Genomic DNA, 14,400 nt, shown 5'->3' with positions numbered 1-14,400 from the left:
GGAATGCAAGAGCACTCAAGCCCTCCCTTCCCCCATGACAGCATCACTGGATTGGTTTGCTACTGCACTCTCAGTATAGGGCAAAATAGGGAGAAACAGAGTGAAAACAAACAATAAACTGCAGCCTTGCAGTTTGGGGACTGGGTGAAGTTGCAGACTGAATGAACTGAAGTCTCACTAACAATAATCACATGTCCTTTTTGAAATATGACATACTTTAAGTTCCTGCTCCAGCCGATCCAAGCTGCTCTGAGAACCACTGCGCTGTTTACTGTGCTCAATTTCCAGCCCGGGTGCGTCGCTATAAAATACACTTGCACCAAAGATCGAGCCACCATCACGGGTTTTTCCTCCTGATACATTGACCCCAACGGCACACCATAACTAAGAAAGACAAAATACAGTATTACAGGGGAGCAAGGATGGATACACAGCGTTATAGGAGTAAAAGGGTAGAGACCAAGTTATTAACCAGCACGATGTGTCTTCCCCAATTCATCCATTAGTCAATTCTATACCAACAATTCAGTGATAGTGCATGTGGGAGGTACCAAAACTTGGTGCCATTATCATAACTAAGCTACAGTAAACTGATGGCATCTGCTAATAACAACGGCACCTTCATGTGTGTATCCTTGTCATCCAACGGTTGGAGATGCACAGGAACAGGTAAATTCTTCATCTTGTCACTAGGACTACCGTTTGTGATCTGGGCGGGGAAAAAAAAACATGTGATTGCTCTACTGTACCTGCAAAATAGCTAATTTTCTAATAATAGTATTTGATATAATAATCCTTGCATTTGATATAGCGCCTTATCACGTCTTCTAGATGTCTCAAAGCACTTCACAGAATATACTGTAAAGTGAATTGACTGTATATTTGTGGGCGAAACACGGCAGCCAATTGCACACAGCAGTGTCCCACAAACAGTTGTGGATTGAGTGACCAAATTGTTATTGCTTTTTTTTCTTGAGGGATTATTATCAGGCATGTGGAGTAAGGAAACTTGCCCAAGGATTCCCCTGCCAGGAATCGAACCCAGGTCTCTCGCTCGCAAGGCGAGTGCACTAACCACTGAGCTACAGGACTCCACGATATAGCGCCTTATCACATACAGGTGGAGTCCTGTAGCTCAGTGGTTAGAGCACTCGCTTTGTAAGTGAGAGACCTGGGTTCAATTCCAGACAGGGCGAAACCTTGGGCAAGTTTCCTTACTCCACACCCCTAATAATAATCCCTCCAAAACCAAAAACAATAATAAATTGGTCATTTTCAATCTACGACTGTTTGTGGGACATTGCTGTGCGCAATTGGCTGCCGCGTTCGCCCACAGATATACAGTCAATTCACTTTACAGTGTGTTCTGTGAAGCGCTTTGGGACGTCCTCCCGACGTGAAAAGCGCTATATCAAATGCAAGGATTATTATTATTATTATCTCTGAGACGTCTCAAGCGCTTCACAGAATATACTGTAAAGTGAATGGACTGTATGTTGTGGGCTAAATCACTAAATGCGCTGTTGAAGATGAGAATTGAAAAATTTCAGTTGTTTTTTGCCCAAACCCATCACTGTTTTCACACTAGCCACCTCTTCAGCCAAGGGACAATCAAGTCTGTTTCCTCCTCATGGCAGCACTGTGGAGATTGCAACCTCATGTGCCAGACGTGCCCTAGAAACACTATCTACATAATGACGAAGGATGATGCAGCTTCTAAATGAAAGGTCTGGAAACCAATTTAGTAAAGTACTAACCTGTGATCCTTCATAGGATATAATTACCGTTAGCTTGCATAAAGACAGGTTAAAATAACAACTCATAGCATTTGATGTAGCATCTATAACATTAAAATGCCTCAGGTGTTTCACAGGGAATTGTTGTTAAGTGTAGTGACTGTATTTGTAGGCAAACTTAGCAGCCATTTTGCACACAGCGAATCCCACAAACAACTGTGAAGCAATTTGGGTAAATGTGAGAACTCACACACTATTAACACTCGACAAAAGCACAACATAAATAATGGGTTTTCTTCACTTCCTGATCACAAAGCCACCATGTGAGATGAGATAATAATAATCCTTGCATTTGATATAGCATTTATGTCTTCAAGACGTCTGAAAGATAAATGGTAAACATTTGCAAGATGTACCTGCTTAAATTTGGGAGGCAGACTCCAGCCATAGGCCTGTATGCGTCCATCCTCTTTCTGTACATGTGCCTTGACCTGCCGGTACTGCTCCCGCTTCTGCTCCCTGCGTGAGGCTGACGTGTTCTCATTGCTACCAGTACACAAGACAAATAATGTCAACCAGGATCAGACTTTTTAAAGCTTCCACAAATAGCTTCATAACCCTCAAAAATGCCTTCATTACAACCAGGCTCGACTATTCCAATGCCCTGCTTATCAGCCTCCCCGACTCTTCCCACCACAAGCTGCAGATCATCCAGAACTCTGCAGCTCATGTCCTCTCCTGCACCAGGCTCCGTGACCCCATCACCCCCACCCTCGCCCGACTCCACTGGCTCCCCATCCCTCAGAGGATAAAATTCAAAATATTTGGCCTCATCTTCAAGGCCTTCTATGGCCTTGCCCCCTCCTACCTATCCGACCTCTTAACCCCCTTATCATCCTGTCCACTCCATCCACTTAGCAAGCTCCAGCCTGCTCCATGTCCACCGCCCGGCCCACTCCACTATCAGCGGCTGGGCCTTCAGCCTCTCTGCCCGCACTCTCTGGAACTCAATCCCACAATCTTTGCCCCGTGCTCTCCCTTGCCTCCTTCAAGGCACACCTCAAGACCCTCCTCTTTGACCGTGCCTACGGCCACCCTACCTGATCCCAAGCAGTCCCTCCCGGGTCCTAATTCCTGACCGTCCAGTGCATTGGGATATCCTCCCAAAGTGAAAGGCGCTTTACAAATATAATTTTTGTATTGCTCTTTAAAACTGCTACTTTTTTTTTACCATTTACACTTTCACTTGATCATGCTCGTGGACGATTTGCGGTAATAGTTATACTCATGGACATGAGCTGTGACCCCAGCATGGAGGGAAATAGCATCTCTGAAATAGCTACCTGTTTAACCCTACTCCCATAATTTTTCCACATTCCCATTTATATTTCCTCATTTCAAATATTTGTCCAACTCTCTTTTGTTGGAGTTTTGCTTCAAAACAATTTTTGGAAAAGGAATTCCATGTCTTAATAACCCTCTGGGTCAAAATATTTCTCCTGTTCTTGCCCTTCATTGTTTAGTGAGGATCTGAAATGTATGCCTATCTGGGGCAGCCTGCTTTGCACACCTACCACACCCTTATGACTGTAACACTTACTCTTCATTGAGAAAATCGAAGGCCTTTGACTTATCACTGGGAAGCTGGGATATTGGACCACTTCGTTTCTTCACTGCTCCAGGTGTGATGTGTGAGGTGGGTGCATTGTACTTGACATTGACGGGTGGGATGGGTTTCTTGGTTGTATTGGTGGATGAACTGAACAGCCGACTAAAACTGGAGAAGAAATAAAAATCAAATAATTGACACAAGGGAGGAACAGTTCACTGAAGGATCATGCGGATAAGACCATTCCCAAAGCACAGACAACAGGGCATGAAGACTACCGTGAAGAATCCAGTCTATATGGTTTCTCTGCATTCTCTCACTCAGACATGCAGATAAAACAATCGCTGGTTCATTTGGCCTGATTTTATAGATTTCATTGCCTCAGCACAAAGCCCTGACTTTTTAAACTGTCGTATCATCAGGTACTACGGCGCAGAGTAGCAGCATCTTAATCTGATTTTAAAAGACCTTACACAACTCCAGAAATCAGAATGACAATTAAGGGCAATCGGCAGCAGTGAAATGCGGCAGCGAATTCAATGTTGGCACTGAGCCAATATGTCCATTCCTCGCTACTCTTTACAGCTGTGTCTCACTCAAGAGACAGTTATTTCATAGCATTTGACAAAATAATGTTCTGACTGGACAGCACCTTGCTGCTCTCCCACAGAAGAGTGGAATTGTGCAGTGAACACAACCCCCTTGCCAAAGCGTAGCCTGGGGGGGGGTGGTTAAGATAATTCACTGTATAACCTTCAACACTTCCTGCCATCAATGCACGTCAGACTTTTCTGCAGCAACATGTATAAAATGTGGCCTAATGCTCCAGTGATAGACAGCACAAGCCTCAAACCTGCTCTTTACTCAATCAAACATTCACCTTAGAAACATGCTTTATGAAGAGTCAAAAGGCAGTCAGGGAGACAACTTCGAAACTTTAAAACAGTTCTGTCTGTATCATTTCCATGAAACACCCTGCAGTCCCCAGCAAACAATCTCAGATGAAGATTGGGTTAGCTGCACCACACCTAGCACACCAGACACAAAACTGCCAAGTGCAGGCTATTATTAAATAGACAGCATTACAAACAGTCAGCAAAAGTTTTACCCACATTCTGCTGGTGAATAACATGGAATATGAAAAAATAAAAGTATGAATTAACATGAATCACACTAAATGACAGGTAACTAATTAATTGAGTGACAAACGCTGAAACAGAGTTGCTAACTGCAGATCCTGTGGGAAATTGTCCTTCAAATCCCAGTGTCTTATCGCTGTTTGGCAAAAAATGTCTATATTCCTGGAATTGGTTTGTGTGTAATAGGTAGCAACCTGGATGGAGGCACCATTAGAGGGAGGTGATCAGCAACTAGACACTGCTGGTGCCTGGAAGCTGGTTCCATCAAGAAACTGCACTTCCCACCGAGCAAGTGTCAAACCACCTGCCCTTCAGATTCCCACTTCAGTGAGTACCACTGTCCTCCTTCCTCATGCACGGAGTGCCAGGGGCCAACCTGCCTGAGGGAGCTGCACAGGTGCACAGGGCAGCCTCAACAACGTGAGCTTTATGAATAAATCCTTCCCATCCCTCTTCCTTCAAGCTGCACATTTTGGCATCTCTGCTGCTAGTACAGTTATGAGAGTAAATGATTGACTTACAACTGCCAGATGGTGGATTTCTTCTTCTCCTGCATGGCTGGACTTTCCCTCGAAGCGCTAATCAGAAAAACGAAGATAAAAAGACATTGCTCAAACTCTGATCAGATCCGAATGGCAAACTAAAACCATTCACATTGCGAGTCAGCAAAGGGTTCCCACCGGATCATCTCAGTCCATCGCACAGCTTCCTGAAGCTCCATCAGACGCTCTTTGTACTGGTTACGTTCCATAAGCACTCGAGCCATCTCCACACGAGTGAAGCGCTTCCTCTGAGCAGTAGGGACATCGCTCTGTAACAAGAGATGATCTTTGCATTTCAGAGGTTGAAGAGGTTTGATTATTTTAACCCAGAACTAATTTCTGAAAAGGGCTCTGGTCAGTAGCTTCTAAGGAAACATATTACATGTACAACACAGTTTAGCACAAGGCAGCTCAACTCATTACCTCATCAGAATCCTCTTTAGCTTTCCGCTTTGCTTCTTCAGTTTCTGTACGGAGCCTGGAAGAATGAACAAAATGTGTTGAAAGGTGCTGTCATTAAGACTAAAACCCATGCACACAATTATTCATGAAATTGAATTATACAGTGCATACCATGTCCGGCTCTAGGCAGGCCACGTGAAGTGGGTCTTTGTAAGAACCAGCAGCCCAGACATGCATCTACCTAAAGCCTGCAGCATAGGGACAGTGATATGAAAAGTGTAGAATCTTACTTCCTCAGCTCTTCCTCCAACTCTTTATTCTTCTCTTCCAATTTCTGTTTGGCTTGTCTGATGGACTCCAACTCTCCCTGCAGCACATCTTTCTCACACGTCAGTTCATCCACCTGTGCTATCAGATCGTTTTTCACCACATTCAGAGCATTTCTGAACAGAGCAACAAGTTAAAATGAAAGTCACCTTTAGTAAGCTAAACTACAACCAAAAAGTCAAACTGTCCACAATGTTCAGTTCCAGGTGCACAATTTAAGACAGGATAGGTAACACTGAGTGAAACTTACTTGGTCTCTAGCAGCTGCGTGTTTTCCTGAATAAGATTCTCAACCTCACGACCCATACCTATCAATAAATCACACAGACATTAGTGTGACGCAAATTCAGACTCAACACAGTGCAACCCACTCTCCATATCACCATGCTGTCATGGTGGTAAGTGGCACATTGGAGTGACTACAATTTCAATATACGAAAATTAGCATGAAGTCTTTGGCGGTCAAACAATGCAGAAGCAAATCAGCCAATGCAAGGACTAAGTTCTGGTCAACAATAGGAGAAAGGCTCAAAAGCAGCTGATGGAGATGGTTTGGAAGTTGGGAAAAAAGGTAGATAGCAGATGAGAAAAGCAGGGAGTGGAGGAAGCTCACAGCACACGGGCAGGAACACAGATGGACCAAAAAAAAAAAAATGTTAGTGTCTGGTGGATCAGAAACCTGAGGAAAAGGTCTCAACCCTCCTCTCCACGCAATGTTAAAGAATGATGTCCAATGCCCACCCTCTTATTACAGCTAATTTCTAGTGTGAGTTTATATACGCAACAATGGCTAAATATATTTATATAAAGAAAATTAAGAATATTAAAATGAAGTTCTTAAGAGTAGATGGAGTCTTACCAAATAAATTATGGTCTGAGAACCCATGCATCCCACGTGAGGCAGAAAGGAAGGAAACATTCTGTAAGATGCAGGGTGAGAAGCAGCAGCACACACAAGCTGAGGTACCGTGGCAATAGTGAGAGCGGCAAAGCCGAGCTGGGAACCACACGCGTCCAACCAAAGTGCACAGGGCACCGACAATCCCATTTCACACAATGATCAGAATACCAGTGGCAAACTGGCCATTTACCTACAGATAGCCATATTTTAGCAAGTTATTAAAAATGAAGGATTAGAACAAATCTGTTCAGATGATGAAGGAAATAGCAGTGGCTATGAAGAACACTGTGACAAAAAACTTAGATGCACAAATCTCATTATTGTTGGCTCTAACAAACTAGGACCCTTAAATACCAAACGATAATCTGGGCCAATAGAAAAATTCTTTTGAAAAGTTAGTCATTAATTGTTTTTTTCAACAATCTAATATGTCTGTTTAGTTTTTATCAATAAAGTGAAAAAATGTAGTTTGGCAGTAAAATATAACTCAATAGCACCAATCAACATCCTGCAATTTTGGGCAAATATGTCTGCACTTTTCTATTGGCCCAGATCATAAGTCATGCTCTGGACTCTAACCTCAACTTCCTCAAGATTGTAACAGCTCAGAACAATGCCCTTCACTATCTCCACCCAGAACCACCCCACAGCCTGAACTGCCAGAACAAGTGTCATGGCCTTTAGCTAAGCACAGTGTAAGTTATACAATTACACATAAAGTAGGAATGGGAAGTACAGAAGGTGAAAATATACACACCAGAAAACTCCCCTGGGTTAGCAGCCCAAGAGGAAAGGAAGCATGGGGGGAAAAAAAGGGCCAATTAGCTTTGACAGTGATTCATCAGTGCATATGGTAGACTAACAGCAACAGACATGAAGACGGGAGCAAGAAGCTACTCATCTGCATCTCAAACAGCCGAAACAGGCTGGTTCCAAGACAGGAAAAGCACAAGGGGTCAGTAATGGAACAAAGAGCATGCACAGGATGGAACAAAGGGTGGGCCTTGTGATGAGCTGCATTGTAAGCACAAAGTTCTTGCCACACACAAAAGGTATGTGTGTACTCTGGACCTCGCTGGCAGCTCACCTTGTGCAGCTGAAGAAGCACTGGCCATTAATAATAGTTAGCACAGGCCATTAGTAATACAGGTAGCACAGGCTGCTTTGTAGGGCTTTAAGAAACTTAGATATTTTTCAAAAAAACTTTTGAAGTTTTGGGAACAACGGTGGAAGAAAAGGCACACTAAATATCTTAGCTGCTGTTGGAATCTTGTCATCTTCCAATGGGGTTGGGGATGTCAAATCTGCAAGACTAATATCTTCTCACTCTGTCCAGATTGAGCACAACTCCAATTTCCTTACAGCCCTACATACATAGTTTGATGTTTAAAAAGACTGGGGCACTGGCTTCTGAACCTTCAATTTAATTTCAGATTTCCCTCAATCATTTGTGATATATCTCTGCTGGCAATCTGTCCTTCCTACAATCAGATTGCCCTCAGCAGTGAGGGCAGCACACTGTATGTGAAGACAAACATAACAATTTTGGCAATGTCACTAAATATTACAACCTGAACTCTGCTGACCAAAATGGTTTTGATGCGTTGAGCCATTGACCCAGTCCTAATGTTAATTTTATTACTGAGACCAACATAAACAAAAAAATTACATTGGTAAAGCGCCTCTCGGATCCAGAGGACATCCCAAGGCCCTGGACAAAGTTTCGGACCTGAGCTGTGGGTCAGAGAGGGTGGAGGGCAGGGTGGGGAAGCAGTGAGATTGAAAGCATGGTCGAAGAGTTGGGTCTTCAAAGTGGCAAGGGAGGGGCGAGGCGGAGGGACTGCGGGATGGAGTTCCAGAGGGTAGGGGCAGAGTGGCAGAAGGCCCTTCCTCCAATAGTGGGGCGAGCAAGGGCGGGTGCCCGCTGAGTTGATGGAGCGAGCAGGATGGTAGGGATTTAGGAGATCGCAGAGGGGGGAGCAAGACAATGGAGGGCTTTGAAAGTGAGGAGGGAGCCTATGGAGGGAAGAGTTGGGGAGGCCGACAAGCAATGAGTTTGGATAGTCAAGCCTCGACCCCACAGTCGACACAGACAAATAGATAGTACAGATCTCAATGCATCAGACTCCACTCCCACCTTCCATTTTCCATTAACTCAGACACAGTGTTGGTGTGCTGTTCAACCATGAAGACATCAAAGCCAAAGCTGATGCTGTCTCACCCAAACTCCAAAGACATACTTTCCAGCAGGGAGTTGGAGAGTGATTCCTATGTCACAGGAGCTCAGCCACCGCCGAGATCACTAACTCAGCATAAACAAAGATGTATCTTACTCTGGTCTGTAAGGCTCAGTACTGCACTGGCTGCCATGTTGTATCAATGGTGGGGGGCGGGGAGGAAAGAGAAAGAGCTGGAACAGGCAGGTATAACCCACGTATTATGTAAAGCACAAATTACTGCAAAAAAATGAGTTTTGCTCAGTGTGTCGGCACTCATACCTGAGCACTAAAATATTTACAGCTTTATCCAAAGATACAGTCACAGGACAGAGTTCTCCGTGTCATTACTAACAGCAATAATACATCTCTCTACAGGAGGGAATCAAGAAGCTGCAGCAGCAGCCTGAAGTACAAAAAGTAACTTGGTTTTGAATAGTTTATAGATATCTGACGGGCAGACAACTGTGCGTTGTTATCAGGAGGCATGTGTTGGGGAGGCTGAGTTACTGCAGACTCAACTCAACATTAAGCCAATTAATAATGGTATTATTAGGGCTTCGTTTTTCAGTGTTTATTAATTTTATTTTTCAGTTTATTTTTTAAGCAAGTTTAGAATTCTATTAGATATCCAAATATCAGCCGACAAAATATACAATCAATTCACTTTACGGTATATTTTGTGAAGCACTTTGAGACGTCGCGAAGACATGATAAGACACTATATGAAATGCAAGGATTATTTTTATTATTATCAGGGTTTTTCAGGGCTTTGGAATGCAGGAGGGGCACTATATGAATGCAAGGTGTTGTTATAATACACTATAATGAGCAGGTTTTTGAATACATTTCTCCAGATATGCCTTCACATAAGGAGGGGACAGAGGCGCCCTCATAAACGTAGTGTCTCCCTCCTCTCATACACACACACACACACACACTCACAGAGGAGAGGGAGAGACGGAGAGCGACAGTAAGATATGTGCTGTTGGTACACCAGGGCACTGGGGAGAGTGAGCAACAGAGAATAAACCTCACGTGACTATACATTTTTGGTGTTTTTCCAGTGTTTATTGGATAAACACCAGCTTTATTTTAAAAAATCAGTGTTTATCCTGTGGGCATTTATTCAGCGTTTAGGGGTTAAAATGGAGAACAACAACAACAACTCGGACTTATATAGCGCCCTCCATGCCGGACGGTATCTCAGAGCGCTTTACAGTAATGGATCCTGGCGCCGGGGGAGAGGGAGGAAGGTGCCTAAAGGTGTGGTCGAAGAAAAAGGTCTTCAGCAGAGACCTGAAAACAGGAAGAGAGGGAGCGAGGCCAAGGGAGTGAGGAAGAGAATTCCAGAGCCTCAGGGTGTAGTGGCTGAAGGCACGGCTGCCGAGGGTAGAGTGGAGGACTCGGGGGACAAGGAGGCGGCCAGACCCGGAATCAGAAGCCCGAAGTATAATTGAAAGCAATCCTCACATATGCAGTACTTGTGCTCAGAAGAGAATCCCATCAAAAGGATGATATTTGTGAGAGAAAATGCTGTCAAATAGCTTCACTGTGTTAAGTTTCCTGAAGGGATACAGAAATGTAACTCAAAGCTAAGCGATTCTAATTATTTTGTCTTTTTTCACTGTAGCTCAGCTATGCGTTTTACTGAGGAGTAAACAGGCCCCTCACCCTCCCGAGCCTTGGTCTCTGCAGCTCGTGTACTGTCCCGCACCAGGCTTCGGGACCACATCACTCCCACCCTCGCCCTCACTCCCACCCTCACCTTCGCCCTCACCCTCGCTCGGCTCCACTGGCTCCCCATCCCTCAGAGGATTGATTTCAAGATCCTCATCCTCACCTACAAGGCCATTCACAGCCTCGCTCACTCCTACCTCTCCAACCTACTATCCCCCTACCTACCTGCCCGTACCCTCCGTTCCTCCGGCTCCGGTCTGCTCCACGTCCCCCGCCCCAATCGCCCTACCATCGGTGGTCGGGCCTTCAGCCTCTCAGCCCCTAGGCTCTGGAACTCTATCCCCCAGTGCCTTCGCCGCCTCCTCCCTCTCCTCCTTCAAGGCCGGTCTCAAAACCTTTCTCTTTGACCGAGCCTTCAGCTCCCCTCTCGACTCTCTTCCCCCTTCTCGCTCCCTCCCTTCTCTCCCCTCACCCTGACCATTTCCCCCCTCCTCGCTCCCTCCCTTCCCTCCCCTCACCCTGACCATTTCCCCCCTGCTCGGGTCATGACCCAACTGTGCAGCGCCTTGGGACGTCCTCCTGACGTGAAAGGCGCTTTATAAATGGAATCTTGTTGTTGTTGTTGGTCAGTGCCACTGCACTCCACTGGCCATCTAAGGGTCTCAGGTGTATAGAAGAGCTAATCTCTGTTTAACTCCTCACCCAAGACTGAGGCTAAAAGTAGCATAGAGCATACCAACCTGTGTTACTATCAGTCTGGGAGAACCATTGCACACCGGCACCACTGTAACATTAAAGAAATACACAGGACCAACCGCGGATAACTGGACTTGCAACAACCTCACTATATCTAGCTAAAACAGAACTTCACAAGAATTGCAAGCTCAGGTGTAAAATTCTGCTTTAATTTGAGACTCAAATGTTCTGTGCTCCGTGCTTCTCACACTGGTTGGCAGTATAGGTGCTATCTCAACAGTGGGAGCTCATAATGAGCTTCCCAGGGCAGGACAACAAACAGCGTTTCATCAGTCATTCTCATCCCAGCCTTAATTTGGAAGCAAACAATCTGTAAATTATCAAACATCTAAATAAGCCAGCACTGCACCATCAAATTTAAATTTGCCACTGTACCTTTAAACCAGTGATACTGCACCTTTAAAATATTATAAAAATGTAAAAATAATCCTTGCATTTGATAAAGCACTTTCCATGTCTTCGAGACGTTCAAAGCGCTTCACAGAACATACTGTAAAGTGAATTGACTGTATATTTGTGGCCGAAACACAGCAGCCAATTGCGCACAGCAATGTCCCACAAACAGTCCTCTCCGTTAAACACTTCAACCGTGCACCATTCCTCTTTGAGCTTACTTACCCAACAAATTTGCCCCCTCATCCACATCACCTATCAGCTCAGAAGCAGATTGGGACAGTTCATCAAAAATGGACTCAGTGTTCCGACTGAACGCTTTGTTCTCAATTCCTTTGGTTGGTGTGCTGCAAAAAACAAATTACAATTTGGTGAAGGGCTTGAACAAAGTCATCTGGAGACTCCAACTCACACTTCTCTTTGACCGAGCCTTCAGCTCCCCTCTCGACTCTCTTCCCCCTCCTCGCTCCCTCCCTTCCCTCCCCTTACCCTGACCATTTCCCCCCTCCTCGCTCCCTCCCTTCCCTCCCCTCACCCTGACCATTTCCCCCCTGCTCGGGTCATGACCCAACTGTGCAGCGCCTTGGGACGTCCTCCTGACGTGAAAGGCGCTTTATAAATGGAATCTTGTTGTTGTTGTTAGCTGCACTCCTGGCAGTGACATGTCAAAAACTAGCTGGCTGATTAGTTTATATAATACACAAAGGATAGAGAATGTACAACAGGTCTAGTCATATGCCTTTGGTCTCTCCCAGTTCTCCAATGCTTCGCTCCAATCACCCATACTGACCTGATTCTACACTATAACTTATTTCACAGCAAATCAGGACTAACATTAAAAATAAAGCAGCAAATAAGAAAACGCAAACAGCATTTCCTCGTAGCTAGCTGCACATTGTATTGAACACAACCTTCTATAGAATGCTGTCCCAGTGAAGGTGGATAGGCAATAGATTTAGGAGAATCCACACTAACCTGGCTCCTTTACACCCACTGAAGTCTTGGTCCATATCCAATTCCGGCGTGGAATCAATAATGGCTTGAACATCTGATTTGTCTTCATTTTCAGTCATACCTTCAACACCAATAATTCCAAGTTTTTATATAACCAAACTACATTACAGGATAGCATCCTACTTTTTGTGTTTCACGACTGTTTGTGGGACACTGCTGAGTTCTATTGGCATCTGTGTTTCGCCCACAAAATATACAGTCAAATTCACTTTACAGTATACTCTGAAATGCTTTGAGATGTCTTGAAGACACAATAAGGCAAGGATTATTATTAAGAGAAATGTTGATGTGAGCTTATAAAATCACTAATGTTAACCAGTTTCAGAACTCTGCAGCTCGTGTACTGTCCCGCACCAGGCTTCGCGACCACATCACTCCCACCCTCGCTCGCCCCCACTGGCTCCCCATCCCCCAGAGGATCAAATTCAAGATCCTCATCCTCACCTACAAGGCCATTCACGGCTTTGCTCCCTCCTACCTCTCTGACCTACTATCCCCCTACCTACCTGCCTGTACCCTCCGTTCCTCTGCCTCCGGTCTGCTCCACATCCCCCGCCCCAACCGCCCTACCATCGGTGGCCGGGCCTTCAGCCTCTCAGCCCCGAGGCTCTGGAACTCTATCCCCCAGTGCCTTCGCCGCTTCCTCCCTCTCCTCCTTCAAGGCCGGTCTCAAGACCTTTCTCTTTGACCGTGCCTTTAGCTCCCCTCTCGACTCTCTGCCCCCTCCTTGCTCCCTCCCTTCCCTCCCCTCACCCTGACCATTTCCTCCCTGCTCGGGTCCTGACCCAACTGTACAGCGCCTTGAGACGTCCTCCCGACGTGAAAGGCGCTCTATAAATGTTATTGTTGTTTTTTAAAGCTTCCCACATATAACCTGGAAACTCAATCAGGAAACTTCAATGGGAAGAACCTGGTGCACAGATCAGGAGAGTGGCCAATGTGCAGCAACTGCTTCCCTGGCCAATGGATGCCAACCTCTCATACAAGGTAGCAACGTACAGGGTCATGAAAGACCCTGAAGTTCATATGCCAGATCCCAAAATAAATCACCTTTTCTCAGTTAAACATAACTTGCTTTTTCCCTTATTTGTGATCAGGCGTCAAGCAGAAAGACCAATTCATTTGCAGAATCAGTCTCACCTGGCAAAAAGAATACTGAGTAAACCACTTATTGCCTTAGCAGCTTCCCAGACACCTCGTTTGAGGATAACGAAAGCTTGCTACTTACCAACAGCTAAAGTTCTGGTCTCCTGTTGCACCTGCACGTCAATGTTCCTCTTGTTGTCTGGTTTCTTACTCGCCATATTCAGGTTTTTGGTCAGGCCTTCAGCCTCCATGCTCTCCTTTCTCGGAGTGACCGAACCTGCTATGCCTTCCTCCAGAGCCATTGGGGTGTTGGGCTTTGTTCCCACTGAGCTGGATGGCTGACTCGCATCCGAGAGCTCATCCTAGGAGATGAATGACCTTCATTAAAACCCTGATCGTCACAGAATCAAAAAAGTTATATTACCCATACAATAACTCTATAAAGTTAAAGGGCTGTGGTAAATCCCAGCTACCTGAAAACAAAAGCCAATTTGTCTGGGTTTTCTAACCAGGAAGGTATTAAAGTGCACGGATGTGAAATGTCAAGCACAGTAAAAGCTCAGGGTCTGTATCAGAGTTATTGACAGATGATGCAGGTC

At 45.2% G+C, this 14,400-nt stretch overlaps 1 protein-coding gene across 5 annotated transcripts in view; it reads right to left on the bottom strand.

Annotated features, from left to right (window-relative positions):
• Positions 1–14,400, bottom strand: part of spag9b (sperm associated antigen 9b) — a 59,484-nt gene that overhangs the window by 12,622 nt on the left and 32,462 nt on the right. For 2 of the 5 annotated variants that reach the window (XM_042342330.1, XM_042342332.1), the window contains exons 6-18: positions 13,944–14,163; positions 12,677–12,776; positions 11,927–12,048; positions 6,006–6,063; positions 5,719–5,871; positions 5,450–5,504; positions 5,165–5,295; positions 5,006–5,062; positions 4,458–4,463; positions 3,337–3,513; positions 2,153–2,282; positions 620–709; positions 217–384 (exon numbers count right to left, since the gene is read on the bottom strand). In XM_042342330.1, coding sequence (XP_042198264.1) covers positions 217–384; positions 620–709; positions 2,153–2,282; positions 3,337–3,513; positions 4,458–4,463; positions 5,006–5,062; positions 5,165–5,295; positions 5,450–5,504; positions 5,719–5,871; positions 6,006–6,063; positions 11,927–12,048; positions 12,677–12,776; positions 13,944–14,163 — 1,467 coding nt within the window. The remainder of the gene's footprint in view (positions 1–216; positions 385–619; positions 710–2,152; positions 2,283–3,336; positions 3,514–4,457; positions 4,464–5,005; positions 5,063–5,164; positions 5,296–5,449; positions 5,505–5,718; positions 5,872–6,005; positions 6,064–11,926; positions 12,049–12,676; positions 12,777–13,943; positions 14,164–14,400) is intronic. The other 3 variants (XM_007909183.2, XM_007909187.2, XM_042342331.1) reach the window with 2 other exon arrangements.

This window comes from Callorhinchus milii, unplaced genomic scaffold, assembly GCF_018977255.1.
Source record: "Callorhinchus milii isolate IMCB2004 unplaced genomic scaffold, IMCB_Cmil_1.0 Scaffold20, whole genome shotgun sequence".
Taxonomy (NCBI): Eukaryota; Metazoa; Chordata; class Chondrichthyes; order Chimaeriformes; family Callorhinchidae; genus Callorhinchus; species Callorhinchus milii.
This window is presented reverse-complemented; position numbering and strand designations above follow the sequence as displayed.